The sequence below is a fragment of the Podarcis tiliguerta genome (genome assembly GCF_965153285.1).
Source record: "Podarcis tiliguerta genome assembly, chromosome: 17".
Lineage (NCBI taxonomy): Eukaryota > Metazoa > Chordata > Lepidosauria > Squamata > Lacertidae > Podarcis > Podarcis tiliguerta.
The window spans coordinates 5,662,101-5,687,560 of NC_139550.1; the positions used below are offsets into that span (position 1 = coordinate 5,662,101).

Consider the following 25,460-nt stretch of genomic DNA (forward strand, 5'->3'; position numbering starts at 1 on the left):
ACTATCGTAGCTAGGAGGTGGGAAGTGGACCACCCTGGGCTGTACTTTTGAGGGGCAGAGAGAGAAGAGTTTGCAGCAAATTTACCGCCCCTCTCCTGCCTTCTCTCTTGTGGGGGGGGGGGCGCCCTGCACACACAGGCAGTGATAACATACGCTCTGCCACTGGGGAGCATCCAGGAAGCTAAAAAACTAGTGCTGACAGAATGATTGCCATAGTCCTACACTGAATTCATCCTTATGACTTAGTAAACTACAGTCTCCTCTTGAATGTGTATGTTAGTTTCTCCTCCACCCTGCCAGACTCAATTGAATAAATGTGTATATGTGCCCTATAGAGGTATCTGAAAACTGGGGAAATCTGCCCTCTTTTATTCTTTCTAAAATGAAGCTTCGTAATTCCCTCTGAAACAGGAATGATAAGATCTCAGGTTTTTAACCCAGAAAATGTCATTTGCAGGCTGTTATGCCTGACAACTTTGAAATTAAACGTTTGAATTAACTGTCAGAAATGTCTAAATAAAAAGCCATCATTTTGATTTTTGAACAATTAGAGAAACTTTTTACTGAAATTATTCTTCAAATGGAATATTCAGTGTGAATGGAACATTCAGTTGATTGACCAGCACTTAATTTTAACACAGAAGAAAGAGGACATCTAAAACAGCTTTGCTTCCAGCAGCCCTTTGGGGTACCTTTATCCTCGTAATATCCCTCAAATAAAAATAAATGTGTTGCAATCCAGCTTGGTCGGGGGGTGGGGGGCTATAAACACGAGTAAGCTGTGATGACATATCACTATCTGGATGAGGCCCCAGGGCTGTGTGTGTAGTTTTCTCCAAATTATCACAGCGCCAATCAGCTGTTGAGGAGGATGAAGTAGGCACTCCTTGACAAACTGTGAACATTTTCTGACAGGGTTAGGTACAAATAGCCCTGGTTGTCCCAGGATGTTCCGCAAGTGTATCTGGGGTGGGGGGTGGAGTTTATGTAGATAGAAGATAGATAGAGATAGATAATCTGTAAAATCATGCATACTTCCCAAAAAATAAGGGGACAGTCTACATCCACATTAGAATTGTTTTAAAGATGTTTGAGGTGTATGTGTTTTCTTTATTTATTATTTCAGATTTGTTTTATCACTTGTTGTTTGCTGCCATGGGTTACTTTGGCAGGAAGGGCAGGTAATGTAATGTAATGTAGTAATATAATATAAATCAAAGTGTTCCGGTATATTCTCCTGCACAAGCCCTATTGAGATGAATGAGGAATGTGCAGGTGCAGCTCCTGGGAGATTATGCTCCTAAGTGCTTAGCGCAAAACCTTTTCCTCAAGTATGGTACAAAACTTGCATTAGATGTAGAACAGAACACAAAAAGATCTAGAAGGAAAATGGCATCTTTACTGTTTATTAGATCACTTTTTCCAGTAACATGTCTACACAAAAGAGATGTTGATTTTGGCCTTGGAGACATGGGTCAAATAATATTGTCAACAACATACAATATAAGCTTTCATTTAAAACACTCTTCTGACCCTGGAGGCCGAGGAGAGTTAAGAGGTTAGATCCCCGACCAACGCATTCTCCATGGCTTATAAATTCACTCCCCTCATCTCCAGCAAGTGAAAATAGATGCTAGATTAGGGGCACTTCACCATTACTGTAGACTTCCAACAGTGAGTGACCTGTTCAAACAGACCGAATATTAAGTAGGCTACCTGCCGTGTAAAACTGGTTGCCCATCTGACCTTGTGACATCACAGTAGAGGTAAATACTGTAAATTGTAAGTTTCCCTCCCCCCCTTTTCCTCACATAGACTTTAACACTTTTCTATCCAGATCATTCATGAAATCCCTGGATTATACCCACAAAGAATTCATTGTTCTTATTTCAACAGCCAATGTATCCGTATCCTCGATTCCAAATCCCCATGCCCTATTTTAAATATAGGCAAAATAATTTGTTTATACAAATTCATCATCAGGTAATTATTGCCTACAATAATTTGGAGGCTTGTTGGAAAGGCACATAAAAACATACATGCAATTTGTGATGCACTACTTATATGGAGAAGCAGGATTTACAGGTTGCAAATGGAGTTGTTTGTTGAGTCATTTGAATGGTTCCCCATTCTCTTTGCCTACTGAAGTTATTCTTTTTAACATTGTAGCAAGAAGGAAAACAGTATTCCAATTGAAACTATCACTATAAAAATAATAGTTTTTATTTTCTCTTGTTTGGCTTATATATAATACGGTTGGTCTTCATTCCCAAATATGTATCTCTTTGGAAATTTGAGGCCAAGTGCTCAAATTTGATATCTTGTTTGATATCTTTCATCAATATATAAGTCATACTTTGGAACCACAAAATTGGACATAGTACTATTTTTACTGTATTTCTGAGATGTGTAACTCATTCTGTTTCTGGTCCATGTCACTTTCACACGTGTTCACCCATAACTGTCATCTGCAGCAGCCATTCCATCTGGTTATAAGAGAGTGAGATAGATGGGGCTTCAGGGCCTCTCCCCCTGCTCTGCAAAAGTCCAGCTCCAACAGGTTCCTCCCTCAACTGTTATCAGAGGTGGTATAATCAGTGCTATTGTTTATAGAAAAAGAGGTGCCAGAACTCACCACCAATGCCTCCCTCATTCTCTGATAACGACAGTGGCACCAACCTCAGTTCCGGCAAGTTCCAACTGAAAATGACAGTTGCTGGGTAGAATCCTCTGAATGTCAGTGGGGAGACTGCAATTGCTTGTGAGCTTTCTATAGGCATCTTTAAATGGGATCCTCCTATTAGAGGGTCCTGGTTGCGTGTGGGCTCCTGGGATTCTCCCCCCCATAGGAGTCATTGGTGGGGGGAATAGCAAAAGCCCTGGCCACAGCCCCTGGATCATGCCAGGCTGTTTTAGCCAATCCCCAGAGGGTGGCGTGATCTCAGGGGCTTTAAAAAGCACCAGCGTGACTCACGCAAGTAGGGGCACTTGCGTCGTGCTGTCGAACAACCGCCTCCCTCCCTAGAATTAGGTATTCTCGCCTGGCCTTGCTTCGGTTTGGGGAACAGGGGCTGGGTAGGAATTTTTTCCAAGTGGCAAACTGGCTCTAGTCACTTGGGTTTTGCCTACCCCTTAGCAAATCGTCACAACTTGTAAATTGGCTGTTAGGCATTGGCTCAGTTGGATTGAGGGGAGGGGAGGTGTGGCCATCACCTGCCCCTCCAGGAACTGGGCATTCCATTAAAGGAATCTGGGGGTCCTGGATCTCGTCCGAAGCCCGCTTGAGGGTCTAGGGCCATGCCAGGAGAACAGGAACCCCGGGGTGAGCTTCGTTTGGTTTACCCCATTAGACTATCACCCAGAGAGATGGAGTCAGTTATAGTTGGGAGTCAATGCCTAAGCCAATACCGCTCACGTGACTGTAATTTCAATAAAGTTGTGGCCAAAATTTGCCCGAAAACTTAAAACTAAAATATGTGTCTGAGTGAAGTTATTTTCATGAGTGGGTCCTGGGAGCCTCAAGGCGCAACCATTTCCCTCTCATTCCCAATAGGAGGGGAATCCACTACTCAAGCTCCAGGACTGGAGTTCTTTCCTCTCTAGTTTGAAGGCAGGTTGGAGGACTACAGCCTTCAGATAGATAGCCTTCCCCTAATCTACTACTGGCACACCCCATCTTCAGCCCTATTGGTGGCAGAGCTCCAACGCTGGTAAAGACTGTAGAGATTTTGAGCCAATAACTACATTGGATCACTTGGGGAGTGCCAGTAAAGAAAGAAGTCTCTATCTGCATATAGAATTGATATCAGAATTCACAAAGATCAATTTCTTCACATCTCCCTACCAAATATGACTGGATCCAAAATAACACAAAAATGGTTCTGTTGAAAGAATCTCCCTTTTTGCTGTATAAACATTTTGGTAAATATATTTATTATGATGTCTTTGTGCTTCTTGATACACACATATAGTGAAAGTATTTTAAACCCAAGAAATTAACATATTTAGAAATTATCTGTATGTTGCACTGGAACTGTCTACATTTTCATTGCGTCAACAGCCATGAGCAATGTTGTGTTGCCCAAACTGAGTGGGGAAAATATAAGGATTATATTAGCAACCAGGTTTTCTACAAAAGCTCTGCTGTCAGGCCACAAAGCGGGGGGGGGGGGGGGAGCGGTTGTAACATTTGACATGGTTCACAGATTTTAATCCAAAGCAACTCTAATTAATCTCCCCAGTTTTGCAGAAACCCTGTGCCATGTACAGCTGTATGGGCATTGGTGCTCTTCTGTCTTAAATTTTATAGGAATTGAAATTTGATTACCAAAGCCTCCTCCTTGACTCCCCCAGATCTGAGCTGGCAAGGATCTGATGGACCATTTATCAAAAATGAGTCCTCCCCTCACCCCTGTCCTCATCTATCTATCATTTACATCACATTTTCAATTCCACCTTGCACTATCAATGACACTAATTTTTCTTTGGGGTAAATCCTATTTACACAGCCAATTATGGCAGTATTCCAAATCCCCTTTGTTTTACATAACATTTGTCAATTGACTTTTTTTAAAAAACGCAGGAGTTCCATATAACACTTGAAATAATATCCTGTTATTATTGTGTTCTGTCACTCAAAACATTTCTAAATCTCCCCTTTGCAGAAGATTTTTGGAGGAAAAAATTAGCAGCTGTATTTCATTTTCACCCAAATCCAATTAGAATCACGACACTCCCTGGAGATCTTTTTTAAAAGAGTGGGAATTATTTAGTGCACCCTGCCATGAACACATTTACTCCGATACTTCAGAATAACTGACCTGTTTTTGACCTAAACCTTATTATTTGCGTGCTGAAGCTATATATGCTGCATTTCCTACTAAAATCTGCAAATATATTACAGTCACTGAGAGCCTTTTGTAAAGGGACCCCCAAATCCAATCTAAATGCCTAGAATTTACCTGTTGTTTTTCTTTTATACATATAAATAGCTGCATTTCCATTCTCTCTTTGTTTCTCATTTTCATTTTCTCCTAATATCTGCATGTAAATGTCTGAAAATAGCATCTGTAATTGAGGATTATGAAGTATAGCCAGCTCCTGACAGGCTGCTAAGGAAGATGGATTATCCTCATTTTTCTGTAAATTTTGTCAATTTTGGAATTCATAAGCTATCAACACTGATCAAAATGTGACCGCACAGCTGTGTCAAAAAAGAAAGGAGCAATGACGACGTAGCTCCCTTGTTCACTAAGAAGATTGGTTCTCTAGTCCATCCCCCAGTTCCCCCCCCCTCCATCCCCCAAGCCCGCTCCTCCAGAGCAGGGAGAGAGAGAGTGAGAGAGAGAGAGAGAGAGAACACACAATAACACTGTATGCAGACCATCACTGGCAGTTTCAAACACAGCCCCCTCCCACCAACAACCCCCCCAAATATTTAGATAAACAAATTGAACGTACACAAATTCTCTAGTGCACTGATTCAAATCACAAAGTATAATTTATTGCGTGTTCTCCCTTCTTTATTTATCCCTAAGTAGTGAACACGATTTCCATTCAGGAGGTTTGTTATGTTCCACTCCTACCAGACAATCACAGCACACTTGAGGCAATTGTTTAGCCTCTTCCTCTCAATTTTCCCATTACTGGGAGTAAGTACTGTTGGGACTCTTTAATAGCCTGACTGCAGCCCATATCAATAACAGATGAGGTTTAATCGTCCAACACAAAAATTATTTAGGCTCGGTAAGGACATTCAATGTCATTTGCATAATGGCATTTCTATCCTGCGCACCTAACCCATCGTGCATAAACAAGGCCCTGGGACCATAAATAATAATAAATCATGACGTCCACGCTCCTCTTGCTGTAATAGGAGCCACTCTTTGTAGAAATTATTTCGGCGGAAAATGGGCACTGTAATTTTAAAGACATGTGACAGGCCACAGATCCGTAAATCACATGCACACTCTCACTCACTCTCTCATACACAAACCAAAGATTTCCAAAATGAACATTGGAATACATGAAATAAGCAGAAAAATTATTGGCACTTGTGGCGGCAGTGTTTGCTGTTGACATTTGTTTACTTTTTGAATAAGAGACCAGAGAATTTATCTCAAACTCAGCTATTTCACACAGTAAGACGAACTGCAATATCAAGCATTTATTGTTTTGCTAGGGCTATGGCCCATTTAAAAAGTACTTGGGTGCAAAAACAGGTAGAAGGAGACAGTAGGAATAGGTCTCTGGAGTCATCAAGGGTGATGGGTCTCCATGGGCACATAAAAGAAGCAATGGCAGGCAGTTGAGGGTAGGGTGCGTGCAGAAGGCTGAGCACTGGGGAAATGGCTCAGTCAGAAAACACGTGTGAGAACGAGGGAAAGGGTCAAGCCAATGCAGAGCTTATCTGAGGCTCAGGGTGGGAGCTTTGTTAGAATAAAGTTATAAACTTGAACAAAAAAGCAGCTAATTCCCAGCCGGTCCGCTGAGACCCAGGGCATGTGGGGCCAGCTGCCTGCCCCCTCTGCACAGGCCTGGAAAGGGTCCTTTGAGTAACAACACAACATAGCGGGGGAATTAGGAAGAGTAGGCAAAGAATGAGTGAAACAAGCTTTCTGCTCAAAAAGGCTGTTAATAAATAAAGTTACCTAAACAGGTGGTGATATTTTTTTAAGGGGGAAACAGCAAACAGGCAACGAGTGCACATGCCCACATTTCTGAGCATGTACAGAGATGTAAATGAACCTGACAATACTGAATACATTTTGAACACATTTCTGTATTGCAGAACACATTTTTGTATTGGATTCCAAAAAAGCATGAGCAGAAGAGCACTAGTGCCTTCTAGTGCTGTTCTTCAAATATTTAAACAAGAGTTCACACAGTGTTATAGCAGGTAGGTTCTATAGCAGTTCTCAAGCATCCATATTTCTGGGAGAGACTGCACAAAGCTCTTGCATAAGTAGAACATCTCTGGTTATACTTTCACTCTTTTCATGCAACATAATGCACCAAAGTGTGTAAATCAGCCCTTTTATGAGCAGAAGACACTTTCAACATGCAGAAGGATGCCAACAGCAGGGAAGTTTGAGCAAAGTTTTGGACAAACATTAGAATTTTGGGATAGTAATAGCAGGTTTGAAATGTATACACTTTTGAAAAACTGTAGCTAGCTGTTCACCATTGTTGTGGGCTTCATGGTAGAAAACAGGTAGAGGCAACAATTTCTGAGCCTAAGTGGGGAATGAATATATAGTGCAGTGATGTTAGATAGAAAAGGTTTATAAGGAAGAGAGAAAATATCATACTGAGAGGGGGGGGGGGATAAAGATGAAAGGAATGTTGATGGGAAAATACCAAGATGCAGATATAACTACACATATGGGAGAAAGAGAGAAAAGGAAAAGAAAGAGGAGCAAAATAGACACAACAGTGGGCTTTGTTTTATTTTCTACAAATCTCCGCTTGTTTTTAAGTAACATGAAATACTTGCCAGCAAAGGTCTGTATAGTTAAAGCCATGGTTTTCCCAGTAGTGATGTATGGAAGTGAGAGCTGGACCATAAAGAAGGCTGATCGCTGAAGAATTGATGATTTTGAATTATGGTGCTGGAGGAGACTCTTAAGAGTCCCATGGACTGCAAGAAGATCAAACCTCTCCATTCTGAAAGAAATGAGCCCTGAGTGCTCACTGGAAGGACAGATCGTGAAGTTGAGGCTCCAATACTTTGGCTACCTCATGAGAAGAGAAGACTCCCTGGAAAAGACCCTGATGTTGGGAAAGATGGAGGGCACAAGGAGAAGGGGACGACAGAGGATGAGATGGCTGGACAGTGTTCTCGAAGCTACTAACATGAGCCTGACCAAACTGCGGCAGTGGAAGGCAGGATTGCCTGGCGTGCTCTGGTCCAGGGGGTCACGAAGAGTCGGACACGACTAAACCTGAGCTCATACTGGCAGTCTCTTTTCATAGAGGACAGCTAGATTTCATTCTGTCAAGAGTTCTAGCTGTGTGTTGCAAAAGAGAGAAAGAGCAGCATTATTCATTCATTCATTCATTCATTCATTTAGGCAAACAGGTTCTGACACGTGTGATCAGAATGCTGCATGAATGACCAAATGATCGGTAACTGAAACCTTGGTTGTGTGAATCCATCCATAAACACATACACATTATGAGGGGTTGGTACAATCCTCTACAGCTGTCGAATCAGGACTAGCACAGATACAGCACTAAGAATAGAATCTGGGCTTTTTATTATGTGTAAAGACTCCAAGTTTGTCTTTTGATGTATTTTTTTCCTGCAGTTCAACTCCTTTCTCTTAAACATATTTCTGCATGTCTCATTTAATGCCCTTACAGGTGATGGACTGTACTGAATTGGCAAAACTAACAGCAGTAGGGGAGGAAAAAAAACACCATGGAAAATGGGATGGGACGTAAAAGGGGGGGAAAAGACAAATTTATTATGTATTGAAGCAAACTTATGAAAGCGTAATAAAAAATTGTGTGTGTACACACACACACACCCTACATAATATTTTGATGGGGTTTTTGCACCTAATTAAGAAACATATTTTGGGTAGAATTTTTACCTCTGAAAGCAGAATCCTGTATCTGAACAAACATAAGTCTTTAGCATTGTTTGTTTATGGCATCTATATGTCACCTTTCATTCAAGGGGTTGTATATTTAAAATGATAATAAAATTAAATCCAACGTTCAAATAGCTGAAGTCAAATAAAACTTAACACATTACAAACAAAAACTACAGCATCACAAGTATACCATAAAAAAGTAAAACGGCTTGGACAATAAAAAGCCACAATCTCTAAAAACTAGTTGATAAAACAATAACACAATAAAGGAGGCAGAAAAATCATAAAAATGAACAATAGGACCAGACAGAGTAAAACTAATAAAGTCAATACACAACCAGAAGCAAAAACAGTAAAGTTATTCAAAATTGGTCAAAACCTTGACCACGCTGTACAAAAATCTGACATTTATGATGTCAGTTTCTGTGTTCTAAATCCTAGTGAAGTCCATAGAATGTCATGGTCAGGACCAATGTGATGGCTTCTGATTTGCCAAGTCTAGTGCCAGCACTGTACAACGTAGCCATATTATTAGACCCTCATGTTAATGATGGTTTCAGAAGATCCTAAATCATGCCATGTTCAAATGTCCCCAGGACAGGAAGGAAAAGGTAGATTGGGATGTGCCAATATACCCCTGGATGATCTACTCAGTTATTTAACAATAGTAACAACATAAATTAGGCTTCCTAAATTAAGCTGCTAAGACTAAGGAAGTATGGGAGAAACCAAGCGTGGGTTTTAGTGTTAAAATACTATGGGTTGCATCCAACTAAGTTGTACTCAGAATAGATCCACTGAAGTGTTAGGGCTCTGTCAAACATTAGTCAGAGTAGTCCCATTGAAATTAATGGGTATGCTAACTTAGGTTCATTAATTTCAATGCATCAATTCTGAGTAGGACTTAGCTGGATACATTCCAAAAGAATTAAGTTAGCAATGTCTATTAATTCTGGTGGGTCTACTCTGACTAACACTGAATACAACTATATGAGCTCTCTTTGAGTAATGAAAACAAATTTCTGGGCTGAGTATGTGCTCTGTTACCCAGTTCTTAATTCTATGCCTACCTGCCGCCCCAAGCCACTATTTTGCAGTTGTTGGACCATGGGGTGTAGGGGGGAAAAACAAAATTGATCTCACAAGCATGAAGTCTGACCACTTCTGCTGTGCAGCTTTCAATGCTGGGACACATTTTCGCCTCAGTCATTCAACGAAGTCTGAAATAATATTGCCAAGTTGTAGAAATCTCTTTAAAAATAATTTAGCACTACCTCAATACACCATGTTTTAAAGGCTATATGAGAAATGCTGCTTTAAAAATATGTTCCTTTGGAGAGTAAATTGCCTCATAAATGTAGGAAATGCCTACAAAATGAGCTGGAGAGTATTAGCAATTTACAGACCTAAACATGGGAGAATTCTATTCTGGTCTATTCAGAAACAAAAGGACAGATAATTGCAGAGTTATGCCTTGAACGAATACAGCAGGATTGTCCCGTTAGCTGAGACTGAGTGCAATATTTCTTGCCATTTTCGAAACTCAATTGCAATGCAGCACAAAGACTTTCCGTTTAAATTAGTAGGCTCTGGGTTATCACAGCTTCCCATTATACAAGTCAACAGGCAAGTTTATTTGCTTATAGATTTCTCTTTCACTCTCCTGTAGGGTTAATGTAGACAGCAGGAAGTAGGTCAATGTTGTGTAAAGTGAAGCATCCATATAAAGCAGTATTGTGTTGTCTGTGTTATAATGCCCAGTAGCAGACAGTTCTATATCTATTTTCTGAGTGCAAGTAGTGAACATCACATACACACTGTAAACTGCATGGATGATCTCCCTGGCTCTATTATTTTCCAAAGGCACAAAGACTATGTGAGCAATTATATTGTACTCATCTCACTCATATATTATGTCCTGACATGATATTGAAAATCTGATGGATGGCCAGTAAATCACTACTCTGCCTCAGTTCATGTGCAGAGTCCGTTGTTTCCTTCACTACTATCTATGACATTGGGGACTTATAGAGTTGCCATTTGCTATCTGTCAGAGATATGAATGCTAGGAAAGGAACCGTCCTCTTCACAGCTACCACCTTCCTAGTTTTCTTTTGATTGGTTGGGAATGGGCTATTTTAATGCTTGTGCATGGATTTCAGCATGTAATTGGTTTAGAAGGAAAACACACTGGGAGTGTTTAATAAGCTGTTAAATGTAACAAGCAATAACTACTACTACTATTATTATTATTATTATTATTATTATTATTATTATTATTTACACCTCACTCATCCGGATGGGTTTCCCCAGCCACTCTGGGCGGCTCCCAACAGATTAAAAACAGAATAAAACATCAAATATTAAAAACTTCCCTAATCACTCTCATTGATTTGTGCAAGAGTTTTGTGCTTCATAACATTTACATGGCAATCCCCCTGAGTACGTTACTAATTGCTGCAAAAATTCTTTTCCCCTGTTCTGAAGTGATTTTGTATTTGTTGTATTGTTCAGCTGCTGTAATTTTGTTTGTTTTAATCTGTGTTTGCTTTAAGAATTTTGATTATATGGCCGCTTATACCTCGTGTATATGAACAAAAATTTGTAGAAAAGCTATATCCTCTGTGGACCTGGTGCAGGGAATCCCAGGCCTATGTCTCAAATAATGTCTTCTTTCTAACTAGCTCCTACCAACATGTTCCGAGCCCCTAAATATATTTGGGTTGAATTTGATTTGGCCCAAGACACATTGTCACATCATCTCACTCAAATGTTTCCAAGGAAAGGTCAAACAACCTGGTGGGCAGAGATGAAGAGGATTTGTGTGTACTTAAAAGCTTACACAGTGGCGTAGCGTGGGTTGTCAGCACCCAGGGCAAGGCAAGTAATTTGCGCCCCCTAACCATATGTGAGTGATTGTGTGTGTGTGTGTGTGTGTGTGTGCGCGCGTGCATGCTTGTAAGTGAAAGTACATGTGTGAAGAAATCCATGATTCATATTTATATACATTTGCATAAGTTTGCACATCTATGTGCAAATGAGTGAGAGTTTGCATGCTTGTGTAAAACTGAATGTGAGTTTCTGAGTTGCCACTGGTGATCTCTTGGGTGCAGAACATTGGCCAATTTAAATCAACAGTTTTACAACTAGGCAAAAGAAAGGTTTCTCGCCCCCATTTGAAATCATACAGTCCATAATCTCTGCTATAAATAAGCATACCAACATAGAAGCATGTGAGAAGGAGGAGAAAGCTCTGTTCCAAAACTTAGCTGAATAGATGAAGTTCAGCCATGACTATGATATGCATATCTCTTGAACCCATGCAGCTGGGACAGTGTGCAGGTTCCCTTCCTTTTGAGTAGCACCCTCTCATCCAGTCAGGAGCTAGGTACACATATAGTCCAGGACAACATAATTACTAGAAACATCTGAAAAGAGCACACAATATCTGCCTCATAAGCAAGCCACTACACAGAAAGAGTGGGATGTGAGTATTCCCTCTTCATTCTTGAAGTAGGGATGGAAGGGGCTGTATCAATTTTAAATGAATTTACAATAGGAATTTGGAGGTTCTGATCTGACAGAGTTTCAGCTGCACTGGACTACCTCTTGCATCAAATGCCACTTATATCTGAGCAGATTGTGCATTGCTGGGTTCTTTTTTCAGATATCTATGTACTTGCAAAATTATTTGCAGAAAATATGTATATTATATTTCTGAGATGTATAAAAGAGTCATGCTGCATGTGGTACCATATTGCTGCAGCATAATTTATATATATTAATACATAAATCATTGTATATAGTATATGCATTGTTACATGTATCTGGTTTTACGCTGGTTACTTTAAGAAACCTTGCACTTCATGCATATAATATTATCAATATAATAATGCATATAAAAATATGTGCTAATAGTTCATATTCTTAGTGAAACCACAAAAATTAAACACACTTTATTCTCCTGACATTCCATGAGCACGACTAAGGAATCCAATCAACTACTAATGAATCCCATCAGATGAAGTCCTGAGCAAGGACTTCTGCTAAACAAATGGGCTTCCCCCTCTCCTCCCCCAAAACCGGCTCTGGATGAGGTCAGAGGAAACTCTGAAACAACACATGGGGGAGGAAAGGGAGATTGTTCCAACTAGCAAGCCCAAATGCTTAAGGTGATAGAACAATTGCCTTATCATCACTGGTGGAGGAAGAAGAGGGAGCACACCACTCCCAGCAGTGCAATCTCAGCAGGGTGCCATCATGGCTGCCCCCACCTGCTCTCCACCCCCCCCACCCCCGGTGCTGGAGCATGCAGCTCCACCACTGCTTATCATGATGTTTAAAGGTAAAGGGACCCCTGAGCATTAGGTCCAGTCGTGACCGACTCTGGGGTTGCAGCGCTCATCTCGCTTTACTGGCCGAGGGAGCCGGCGTACAGCTTCCGGGTCATGTGGCCAGCATGACTAAGCCGCTTCTGGCGAACCAGAGCAGCGCATGGAAACACTGTTTACCTTCCCACCAGAGCGGTATCTATTTATCTACTTGCACTTTGATGTGCTTTCGAACTGCTAGGTTAGCAGGAGCAGGGACTGAGCAATGGGAGCTCACCCCGTCACAGGGATTCGAACTGCTGAACCTTCTGATCGGCAAGTCCTAGGCTCTGTGGTTTAACCCACAGTGCCACCCGCGTCCCGCATGGTGTTTAATTCCACCCAATAATGAGAAAAATTCTGTTCTGATTTCAATATTTTGAGAAAATTCCATCCCTAATATGAAATAGCCTGAGACTGGGATCTGCAATGATATCCAGGAAAAGAGGGCAAAACATGCACACGTGTTGTTTCCTGCATTCGGAAAGGGTTGGTTTTCAGTAACAGCTGGAAACAGTAGCAGCAGAATATAAGCTGTCTTCACCAGCTTCAACTGTTGATATGTTTTTGATACAATCTACCCAAAAAACCCTGGACAAGAAGCATTTGCTGAAAGAATCCATGAATAAGAAGCTACTAAGAAGGCAAACAAATAAGAATGTGTTGAATGAAACATTAAAGCACATCTGATCCAGCACATTTGACTACACTGCAGATGACTCTTCACATCCTGTGATGTTGGACTTGCTTAGGCTGTTCTTAGAGGACACCCCATGCTAAGAGCTTGTGTGCTGAAATGGCATGTCTTAGGGATCATGCTGTTAAGGTTGTGGAGAGCACACAACTGCTTCTAAGTTCACAAAGGAGGCCTAAGCAGTTTCACAAATGCAGAGACCCTTTCAAAAGCAAACCCTGTTAGCTGCATACATGGGTCCAGCAGGTATCCTTTTCATAATACTTCTCAGCTACCATAATCCAATTGTCATGCAACATGCCAGGCTGCATCAATCATGCTGCGTTATGTTCTGTCACATAACATAACACAATATGACTGATGCCACCCAACATGACATGCTGCAACATGCTACAATGTGTAGGAAATTTTTATACAGTCCTCCAAGAAAACTGCACACACACACACAAAAGCAGCTTGTCAGAAATGGGGGAGGGGGGCATAAGATCCCTTGAAGGCTTCAGCTTTCATGCTTAAAAGGGACCATTCATAGGCTATTTATACAACTGTAATCCCTGCATAGGAAAGGCAACCAAAACAATTAAATTGGCTGTAAATCACAATTTTCACAAGCAAAAGGCCAGTTAAAAGAATGGTTGTTTCTGCTGTTATGTGAAATGTGCCTCCTGTTTATTGCGGCAAAGAGGACGCCTTAAATGCAGCAAGCCACACCCCCAGAGCCAGTCGATTGGCTGGCCAGGGGGATGACGCGACAGAGGATTCCCTGATCGTATGGGGCTGGGAGCCAGCCTCCATGTGAGTGTTGGGGGCATGAAGCCCGCAACACCACCTCCTCCCGAGGTCGGAAGTGGCTTTCTTTGGTTATGCAAAGTGGGCCTCTGATGCTGGTACAACCTGATCTTGTGTGTGGTCCATCAAGCTGAACATTGCACAAAATGCCAGTTAGCAACATTGTACTCAAGGGCTTGTGTAGCAGGTACTGAAAGGTATGTGCCTCATGCCCCCAACAAATCTGCTCTGGGGGTTTGGCGGGGCACATAACAGATTTAGAGGGAGTGCTGGGGGAGGAAGGGAAATTCCGTTGTGCAAGCAGAAGTCCTTGTGCTGAGAGGTCGAGTTAGCTGGATACATAGGTGCCAGGTCCTAAGGGCTGAAGCACTTTCGGATCCCCAACTTTTTTTAGGGGGCCAGGCCCCTTCAATGTTCAGAGGGCATTCAGTTCTGCTGCCTGGCTCCTCGCAATGTCACATCAGGCTCCCTCAATCATTCTGAAAAGCTGACGCCTCTGGTTGGATACTGTTCACAACTATTTTAATATCAGTATGATAGGGTTAGAATGGACCAAAAGAGTCTTAAGCTACCTAGGATGCTCCAGCTTTCAAAGGGTTATTCCAAAAGCTCCAGATAACTAGAAGCAGATAGCCACTGGAACAGATAGCTCTATATTATTTGAATCAGTAAGACAAGTCAAATGCTACATGGAAATTGGTGGAAGAATCATAGAATTGTTAAGAGTTGGAAGGGATCACAAGCATCATCTAGTCCAAACTCCTGCTGTGAAGGAATATTTTGGGGGGTTTTCCAAAAAAAAGGTCTGAAATTTCCTGGCTTGGACAAGAAAAATGATTATCCTAACCAGTTCTGATATTATCTCTGCCATCTTAGGAAGATACAAAATTAACTCCAGGAATTTATGTGGTATAGGGAGAACAATGCTAAATGGAGATACTCTCCTATATTGCCACTAATAAAATTATTATTATTATTAACAGTATTAAAAGTGCTGGGTTACATGGCATGGGTTACATGTATACTAGACTATGAAGCATACTAAGTATTGCACTCCAAACACACCCATACACTGTAGAAGTCAACCAAATTCCACTGCACACAATGCCCAGCAAGTGCTATCTGAAATATACATGAACATTCTAGTAGATTAGCATGTTAGAAGCATATAGCTAGTCAGGAGAAATCCAACAATGTGGGTTCACCAGCTGTAGATTTTTGTAAAACTGTGGCAAAATTAAAGAAAATATTGTCAATTCTGGATTAAATTAACAACTAGCAGAGGATGCATTCCTTAAAGGGGGGGGTGGAGACACCATAGCAGTTTAACCTCCCCTGACCTTTGAACTCTGAGGGGGGTCATACACATGTCACTGTTCCCAGCTGTCTTTCTGACACTCTGCCCATTGCAGGGCCTTAGCCCTTTCCATTTTGTAGCGGTATTGATCTGTTGGCAGCAATGGGCTGGATAATTAGCCAGGAATTAGGGTTTCTATTACAGCCAGGAGGTTGCCCCAGCTGATTTATCACCTGAATAATTTACTGTGATTGAAAGGAAATTAAAATGAACTCCATTCGACAACTGTGCACTTTTATGGGCTTTAGTGAAGACTCAAAATCCAAATTAATAGCCTTGTGCTGTTTAATAGTCTACTGAGAGTAAATATGGGAAGGTTTTCTCTGCTGCTGATGTGCTTTCTTGTGCTGGATTTAGAAGTTGCTCCTCCTCCCCCACTCCCTAGATAACCACTGACAGACCCAAAGGTATTTTTTACTTGAAAGAGACACATATTAGTGACTAAACAGTTACAAACGTGTCTAAAAAAAACCAAAAACCCTCTAGTTCTATTTGCACTTTCCTTTATTGTTAGCTTTCGCTCTGGAGGCAAAGTTAAGGTTAATCATTTGAAAACAAAATGGGATGCATCCTACGTTTTCATTCACAGGAACACACATATAAGTCATGGATAAAATTAAAAAAATTTGCAAGGGAATAATAGATATATCTGTTCCCCTGCCAAGCACAGGTAGATCTACAGGTCTGAAAGTCATCTGTATCTGCACAAGTCTCATTACAATAGTTACTTTTGTACTTTTGGTCCCACAAACAAAAACATTCTTTTTCTAGAAAAATAGGTGCCGGTACTCACCATGAAGTTGTTATAGTAAGTGCCACACTTTTTAACAACAACAAAAAGAGGTGCCAGTACCATGTACCCTTGAGTGTTCCCTGGGGGGGGGGGAGCACAGCCTACATCTATAACACCACTCCCCCACACACCACTCCCCCCTCCACCTCTTTCCCCGTTTTTCTTCCTAACGTCTCAACAAGTGAAACTGATCTGTAGAAAATGTAACTTGAAAAAAGAGACATTGCACATACTTTGGTAGACCAAGAAATCTTTAATAAAAATACATTTTTTAAAAAAAGAGAAATTTTACCTCAAGATTCTGGGTCTTTAAGCTTGTTAGCAACTCTTGTTGTTTGTTTTTGGTCAGTGTCAAATATCTGTTCTCTGTAAACTGACAAAAGCTGTCAGTTTATGAATACCATTTGAATAATATGTGAAGAGTGCCAATGTGGTATAGCAGTTAATGTGCCTGGCTAGGATTGGGGAGACCAAGGTTCAAGTCCTCACTCAGCTGTGGCGTTCACTGGGCAATCCCAAGTCACTAGGTCTCAGCCTAACCTACAGGATTGTTGTGAGGATAAAACAGGAGAGAATGGAAACTTGAATGCCATCCTGAGCTCCTTGATGAGTTCTAAATATCAAACGCTGTTAATCAAATATTACATATTGAAATAAAGTATTATTGCTAAGATTGGGATTTTCATCAGGAGTAGATTAACTGAACCAGGATTGATTAAAGTCAGTCAATTAGCGAGATCTATATACTGTATACTCTTGTTAGCGAGATTACTGGCTAAATGGCCGGGGGGTGCTTTCTAGAATATATCTGAAAAGTCCTGAAAGGGGCACTTTCCTTTCTCTTCATTTCCCCATTTCTACGTAAGGATGATGTAAGTTAAGTCTGAATATGAAAAGAATTAATATAGACCATGCAGTTTAGGTTGGAAAGGAAGACAGACTACTAAGGGGACAGCTGATTTTTTGGCTCTGCAAGCTCTGGAAAGTGCCTTTTGGGAAGAACTGCCTCTTTGTGGAGATCTGGTGTGGGGTAGTGGATTTGGTTGTCTGTTGCAGTGTTTAAACTGTGGTTTCACCTATGCTCAACCTTTGTATTTGTAAATAAACTCAACTATTGCAAATGCCATAAGCCTCCCAGTGAGCTTTTGAAAGCAAACAAGGCCCAGGTAAACACAGGTGGAACTTCTCACCACTAGGGTAAACATAATGGTACCCAATATTAAAACCAAATATCATCACATGTCAAAGGTAGATATATCAAGTTTATTATGAATATTATTTCAAATCCATTTATTACTCCAAAGCATTCAGGTAAATAAGACTGTATAACTGTTGTGTAAGCTCTAGGAGCAAATATCTATGGGGAATTCCCAAACCAATCCAATGCTTGTGGAAAACAGCAGAAGCCTTTTGGTATTTCTCGCTCTCATACCATTTCTAATTTCCTTAGGATTTTTCAGTCGTTTCCATTTTTGGCCCCATACATATACATTTGCATGCTGCTGTACAGAGATTTCTTCCACCAAACAAAATGGTGCTTCCATCAGCTTTAGCAGCATTAATCAACAGAAGGGGGAACAGCTATCTGAAATCATACTACCACTACCGCCACCCAGTGATCAGTACTGTCAAAGCTAACAACTATGTGCTCCAGAAGCACAGACAATTGTTTAAAAGAGGATTCTAAACATTTTCTCAACCAATAACAACAAAATGACCACCTTGAATGTTCTGGTGTCATAAGAAATTTTGGTCACCTCACTGCTCACCCCAACTCCAGCTCACTTATGCACAAGATTAAGAGCATGTTGGTACTGGGGCGAACCCACTTCTTATATCTCCCATAGTAAGATCACTTCCTATTTAAATCCCAGCCCAAGAGTCAGATGGAGGTGCAAATTGCCCCTTCTCTAGACATCAGAATGATAATTTCATGAGCACAGAGGCGCAACAACTCCCTTCCACAGCTGATCTGCAAAAGGAGCTCTATATGTCCTGTAAGTACATATGGTGCATGCAATGACCACACACACTTTTGGTCACATGCAGCACTGGAATTTACTCCCCAGAATTGTTGGCCAAAGGTTAATGCAGCCCTTGGGCCAATAAAAAGGTTAGCCTGTTCTCAAAATGTTGCTTCCTCTAAATTCAGTTTCAATACTCTGAAGTTTACGGGCTAAAGATGACCTGATAAAGGCAAATTCGTGTATTTCTTATAAAAATAAACACCCTGAGATTTGGGCTTCTACTATGCTAGTCTTAACAAAGTATCACCACCACCAACAATGGCAAAGTGAACTCCACCTAATGGTACACAAAAGCATTTCACTCTTTACTGTTTCACACACGTGCAAAAACCAGAGCACTTATTAGCTTAATATTTCCATGAAGCATACTATTGTGCGAATGTTTTCAGCTTCTGTACAAATACATTAGATTTATCTTCAGTGCAAACCCATAAATTAAGCAGAAACCTTTTCTCCTTAATATGAGGATGATCATTTCTCTGTAATGATAATCAGAACTGTCACTCTAGGAATTTTATGTCAATGTATACTTTCCATTTTTAGAGCATCAGCCAAAACATCTGCTTCATCCTGCAGTTTTCATACTATATCTCAGCACATGAGGAGGAATTACTCAGGGCAGAATTCAGGCAGAATTAAACCCCCTTAGCCTAGGGATAAGTAAAAATATGTAAAAGCTGCAATCTTATACTCACCTGAAAATAAGTTCCATTGAACTTTTGAGTGTGGTGTAATTTACATCAGCGGGGGGGACAGTAGGGTGTGCTGGACCATTGTCTTGCCTTTCAGTAAGGGACAGGATGAGAGCCAATCCAGATAAGACGGAGGCACTGTTAGTGGGTGGTTTCCTAGACTGGATGGAAGGGAGGTTACCTGCTCTTGATAAGGTTACACTCCATCTGAAGGAGTGGGTACACAGCTTGGGGGTACTTCTGTTTTCGCTTGAGGCTCAGGTGGCCATGATGGCACAGATTGCCTTCCATTAGCTTTGGCTGGTGGCCCAGCTGAACAACTATCTGGACAGGGACAACCTAACTTCTGTTGTCTATGCTCTGGCAACCTCTAGGTTAGATTACTGCAATGTATTATACATGGGGCTGCCTCTGAAGACTGTTCAGAAACTTAAGTGGCTAGGTTGCTCACTGGGGCAAGATATTTGAACATGTAACACCAATCCTGGGCCAACTGCACCAGCTGCCAATTAGGTTTTAGGCCCAATTCAAAGTGCTGGTTTTGACCTATAAAACCTTAAAATGCTCAGGTCTGCAATACCTCAAGGACCGCATTCCTCATGGACCATCTCTTCCCGACCAGACCAGGCAAAAAGTCTGGAAGGTGGCAACATAAGAACAGGTCTTTTCTGCAGCGGCTCACTGCTTGTGGAATGTTCTCCTCAGGGAGGCTCACCTGGCACCTTTGTTATACAGTGGTACCTCGGTTTTCGAACCTCTCCATTGCTGAACATTTTGGTTTTTGAATGCCATAAACCCGGAAGTAAATGCTTCTGTTTTTGAACGCACCTCAGAAGTAAAACCGAAAACATAGCTTCCGTATTGAATTTTCCGTTTTGAGGCTTCCATACTGAGTTTTCGGTTTTTGAACATTTCAGAACTCAAAGAGTCTTCTGGAATGGATTACTAAAAAAACACGAGGTCCCACTGTATATTTTCAACCATCAGGCAAAAACATGCCTCTTCTCCCAGACCTTTGGCTAATTAAACAATCTATGGCCTTTTAAAAAGTGGAGGAGTATTGTTTTTGTTTGTTGCTATGTTGTGTATTTTTGTGTTTTTATATTGTAAACCACCATGTGATCTTTGGATGAATGGCAGTATAAAAAATTAATATTTTTTTTTTCAAAACAGATGTGAAGACAGACTCCAACAGATTGAGCAGGCGAGACTAATAACGAATCCAACCGCCAAGCAGGCAGTTTCTGCACGTGCTATAGAGGGAAGTGAGGTGCAGATGGGGCTCACCAACCTTGGAAGGTAGCCAGTTATGGAGAAGGGAAACGCTGATCTTAAACCTCCACTGCCTTGTGATACATCTTATGGGGAAGAAAAGGCTAAGGAGTAAACTCTATATACAAATCCAGAGTGGAATGCCTAAGAAGGTTGGATGGTGTGTTGCACGCCTCTTTCTGGCAACTCCTGTAGCCAAGCTGGTGTCAAACATGATGCTTTTCTCTTTTTTTGGACCACATCATCTGGGCAACCCAGGACCTCCACACATATTGCCCAACCTTGTGCCCCAGGGAAGTCACTTCCGTGCTGCTAACGTAGTGGTTTGACTTCACCTGCAGAGACTCACTCCATTGTCTCAAGACAGACGGATGCCAACAAGTATCAGATACAGTTTATCAGATACTGAAGAGTATCAAATTCAGTGCCAAATATTAAATGCCAAATTTGAAAGACTAGATACAAAACAAGAGTTGATGACCTAGAAGGAGATATGGAGACAAAACTCAGGCAGATTAGTTTCAGCTCCAAATATTACCTGCTCTGGTTTGATGGGTTCAGTTGTTGTGAAGATATCAGAATAATGCTGTCTTTCAAAGACTCGGTCCAACACTTCTAGCTGCTGCTGGGTGAAAAGATCTCCCCGCATTTGTTTCCGGAGGAAGTCTCTACCCGGAAGAGAATGGCCATTTGGTACTGGAGACTCCTGAATGCCTTTCCAAGAGGGAAAAAAAATACAGAAACAGATATATAGCTATTACAGTGATAATCACAATTTCCTTTTCTCTTTTTTTTTTAACAGCATAACATAACAAATTATAAATATAGGCAGCTTCAATTTTAAAATGTATCTTGTTTAATTTTCCTGTTACCTTTGCTTACATCTATGTATTTACATTCAAAAGATAAATTAATCCTTGAAGAGTTTATGGGGAATTCCTTTAAGATGATACAGCAGCTGGAGAGCTGATCATAGAAGATACTTAATTATATGTAATAGAAGCCAACAGCATGAAAATCTAGATCCATCAAAAATCACCCAAATGCACAATGCTCTGCTTTTGTAGTAAAACTATAGTACAGCATGGTTAATATAACATAGTTATATATAGTCATATACCCAAATTTGGGCTCTTTTCAGTGAAAAATATTTACTGCAATTTCCCCCAGGATGCTAAAATGTGGTATGGGTGGTGGTGAATATTTCTTTCTTGCCATATCTTGGTGTCAGGGGTTCAGGAGCAGAGTCACAGGAGAGGGAGGAAATGGAGAGCGAGGGGGAGGAGTCCGAAGGAAATGTCAGCTATGACAGCAGTCCGAGGTCTCTGAGTCTCTCCAGTGACTCGGAGGATTCACAGAAAGGGGCCCCCATAGTCAGGGCAAGGGGAGTGCCCAGGGGGGCACCTCGGGAAGAAGGGGCCAGAGGGGACTCAGAGAGTAGCAGCTGGAAATCCGGACCAGCGTCCCCCCCAGAGTGCAGTAGGGGGGAGGAGTCCCAGGCATCGGGATCAGGTGGCGCGCGGGCAGTGGGAGAACGTGAGGCAGGAGTGACCACACCCTCGTCAGGGAGCGAGGAAACGGTCATCAGGAAAGTTAAACGCGCGCGCGCGCCAAGTTCAAATGTACAGGAGGGCGGCAAGGTGGGCAGCCCGGGTAGGGAGCCAGGTCCTAAAGCCCGCCGAAGAGAGGGGGAGGAGTCAGAGGGGTCAACGTCTGCGTCAGAAGAGTCCAGGAGGGAGGAGACCCCGGGGGGTAGTAGGACCCAGAGGAAGAGAGAGAGAAGGAAGAGGTGGAGTAAGATTAGAGTCTTAAACTGGTGCACAGGGGGCGCCAGTTCATTTCGAACTTCTGGCAGAAGCTGATGGGTTTCCTGAACGTCAAGATCAACCTAGCGTCGGCGAGACACCCGCAGACCAACGGACAAGCGGAGCGCGTCAACGCCATCATGCAGCAGTACCTGAGATGCTATGCAAATCAGCAGCCGACAACATGGGTGGACTACCTGCCGCTCGCTGAGTTCGCCTACAACAACACGAAGCACGTGTCCACGGGGGTGACACCGTTCTTCGCCAACAACGGGAGGCATCCCAGAACCTTCCCGGGATTAGAGAGACTGGGGGAGGGGGAGCCACAGGCAGCGGAAGTCTTGGCGGCAGAATTGCAGGAGGTTCACGAACAGCTTAGGAGGCAGTTAGAGCTTGCAAAGCACGCATACAAACTGCAGGCTGACAAGCACAGAAGGGTTGGGGAGGACATACAGGTGGGAGACTGGGTGTGGTTAGCGGCCCACGCAGTTCCGACCAGATCACTAGCTAAGAAGAAACTCGGACATAAGCAGCTAGGACCTTACCAAGTTGAGGCACAGATCAATCCGGTGGCCTTCCGGTTGACACTTCCGGAGGGATCCAGAATGCACCCAGTATTCCATAGGTCGGTGCTCACGCCCTACAAAGCACCTCACCGATTTCAGGCGCAGGGCACGGCACCAGACCCGTATGGGGAGACCCCCCCAAGGAGGGAGTCGCCAAGAAGGGAGCCCATCAACCAGGTCACAGAGATTTTAGACTCGAGATGGGGGGAAGAGGGGGTAGAATATTTTCTCGCCAGTGAAGGTACCCCGGCTAGTGCCAACCGTTGGGTGCCGGACTATGCCCTGAACGAGCCTCTTCTCAAGGAGGAGTTTCATGCCTTGTTCCCACACAGGCCCATGCCAGCCGAGTATTTCGACGACTGGCTTTTCACACCCACGCTTTCTACCAGCACATTCCAGGGGTTCACCTCGGACGAGGAACCGGCAATAGAAACACGTTCCCCGGAGGGCTCGCCCTCGGGGTTTGCCTCAGACCGCTCGTTTTGGTGGGACGATCGAGGAGAGGAGCGGTGGAGCAGGAGGTGGCTGGGGGGTCCTTGGCAGGCAACGGACCCAGAGGGGACCGAGGGTGAGATGGACATGGACGTGCTGGGGGAGGACGTTGGGTTCGAGCATGGCGGCACGGAGATGGAAGCAGAGGAGATCGAGGTCGGCGAAGACAAGGAGGACGAGCCGGACTTATCCGGCTGGATGCACGCCACGGGGGACGAACTGTATCCGCCATTCACCCCCACAACGACGGAGCACCCAGCACCCCCGCCGGAGGAGGGGGAGGGGGGAAGGGGGGGCTTCGAGGGGGGGATGGATGTCAGGGGTTCAGGAGCAGAGTCACAGGAGAGGGAGGAAATGGAGAGCGAGGGGGAGGAGTCCGAAGGAAATGTCAGCTATGACAGCAGTCCGAGGTCTCTGAGTCTCTCCAGTGACTCGGAGGATTCACAGAAAGGGGCCCCCATAGTCAGGGCAAGGGGAGTGCCCAGGGGGGCACCTCGGGAAGAAGGGGCCAGAGGGGACTCAGAGAGTAGCAGCTGGAAATCCGGACCAGCGTCCCCCCCAGAGTGCAGTAGGGGGGAGGAGTCCCAGGCATCGGGATCAGGTGGCGCGCGGGCAGCGGGAGAACGTGAGGCAGGAGTGACCACACCCTCGTCAGGGAGCGAGGAAACGGTCATCAGGAAAGTTAAACGCACGCGCGCGCCAAGTTCAAATGTACAGGAGGGCGGCAAGGTGGGCAGCCCGGGTAGGGAGCCAGGTCCTAAAGCCCGCCGAAGAGAGGGGGAGGAGTCAGAGGGGTCAACGTCTGCGTCAGAAGAGTCCAGGAGGGAGGAGACCCCGGGGGGTAGTAGGACCCAGAGGAAGAGAGAGAGAAGGAAGAGGTGGAGTAAGATTAGAGTCTTAAACTGGTGCACAGGGGGCGGAGACTCAGACGGAGCTTCGCCGGTCTAGACTCCAGACGTAGAGCTGGGACGCTGAGGCTTTGAAATGGAAACTATTCTTCAATAAAGACTTTGATACTTTACTACCGGCTAGCGTTGGTCCTTGGTGAGCTGGGACCAGGAGCCAGCTCTGACACTTGGTCTTCATTTGAAAAGCACTGTTGCTTCAATTTAAGAAAGAGATAAATATCTAAGGTATGAATGCAAAGCTGATTGATCTGGCCACATCTCCTCCTGGTTTGAAGAATAGAGTAGCCCCTGAAAATATAGAAGTTGGCTACACCTGATCTAAGGTATGATGAATGGACCTTCTTCAAACATCCAGGCAACATAATCACAATGCTCAAATTTTGTCCAGCGGCACAAAACAATCTGTGGATTCTGTGGCTATCTTGTACATGTGGGCATGATACTGATGGTACACACCAATAATAACTATTGTTTTTACTTTTGTTCAGTTTTCACCATGCTAGCTTGAGACAAAAAGGTAATTTGTTCAGGTACTTGCAATGAGGGAAGCTTGAACTTGTGTAAGAATCACATTATGGCACACAGAGGGCAGAAAAGTGCAAATATATAAAAAGCAGATTATCTTTTTCCTACATTCCCAAATTATATCATGTCTAGCAGAACGAGTGCTGGGTTTAATCAACCATAGCTTATAAAATTAAAAGTCTGGTAGGAAGCTGCATGTTACCAAACGACCAGGTAACAGAGCATGGAAATGCTTGTTTTAAAATTTCAGGTTAAACCAATATTATTTGCAATTGGGCTTTAAAAGTCATGCATTTACATTTTTCTGGTGAAATGGAAACAAAAAGATTCTGCTTCTACTTTACTGAAATCCATTGCACCTTCAGTTACTTTCATGGAGCACACTCATCAATTACCTAAAGTAATACACATACAGAATGCATTCATGGGAGTTGAAGTTTGAGCAAATTATCTTTACACATTTATTCCTGCATTGAAGGGGGGGGTTGGACTAGATGACCCTTGTGGTCCCTTCCAACCCTACAACTCTATGATTCTATGAAGCTGAAACAGCCTCAGGCCTGGGATATG

The 25,460-nt window shown here is 42.9% G+C and overlaps 1 protein-coding gene across 5 annotated transcripts in view; it reads right to left on the bottom strand.

Annotated features, from left to right (window-relative positions):
• Positions 1 to 25,460, bottom strand: part of PAX5 (paired box 5) — a 251,538-nt gene that overhangs the window by 101,713 nt on the left and 124,365 nt on the right. For all 5 annotated transcript variants that reach the window (XM_083420377.1, XM_083420378.1, XM_083420376.1 and 2 more), the window contains one exon: positions 21,133 to 21,308. In XM_083420377.1, coding sequence (XP_083276503.1) covers positions 21,133 to 21,308 — 176 coding nt within the window. The remainder of the gene's footprint in view (positions 1 to 21,132; positions 21,309 to 25,460) is intronic.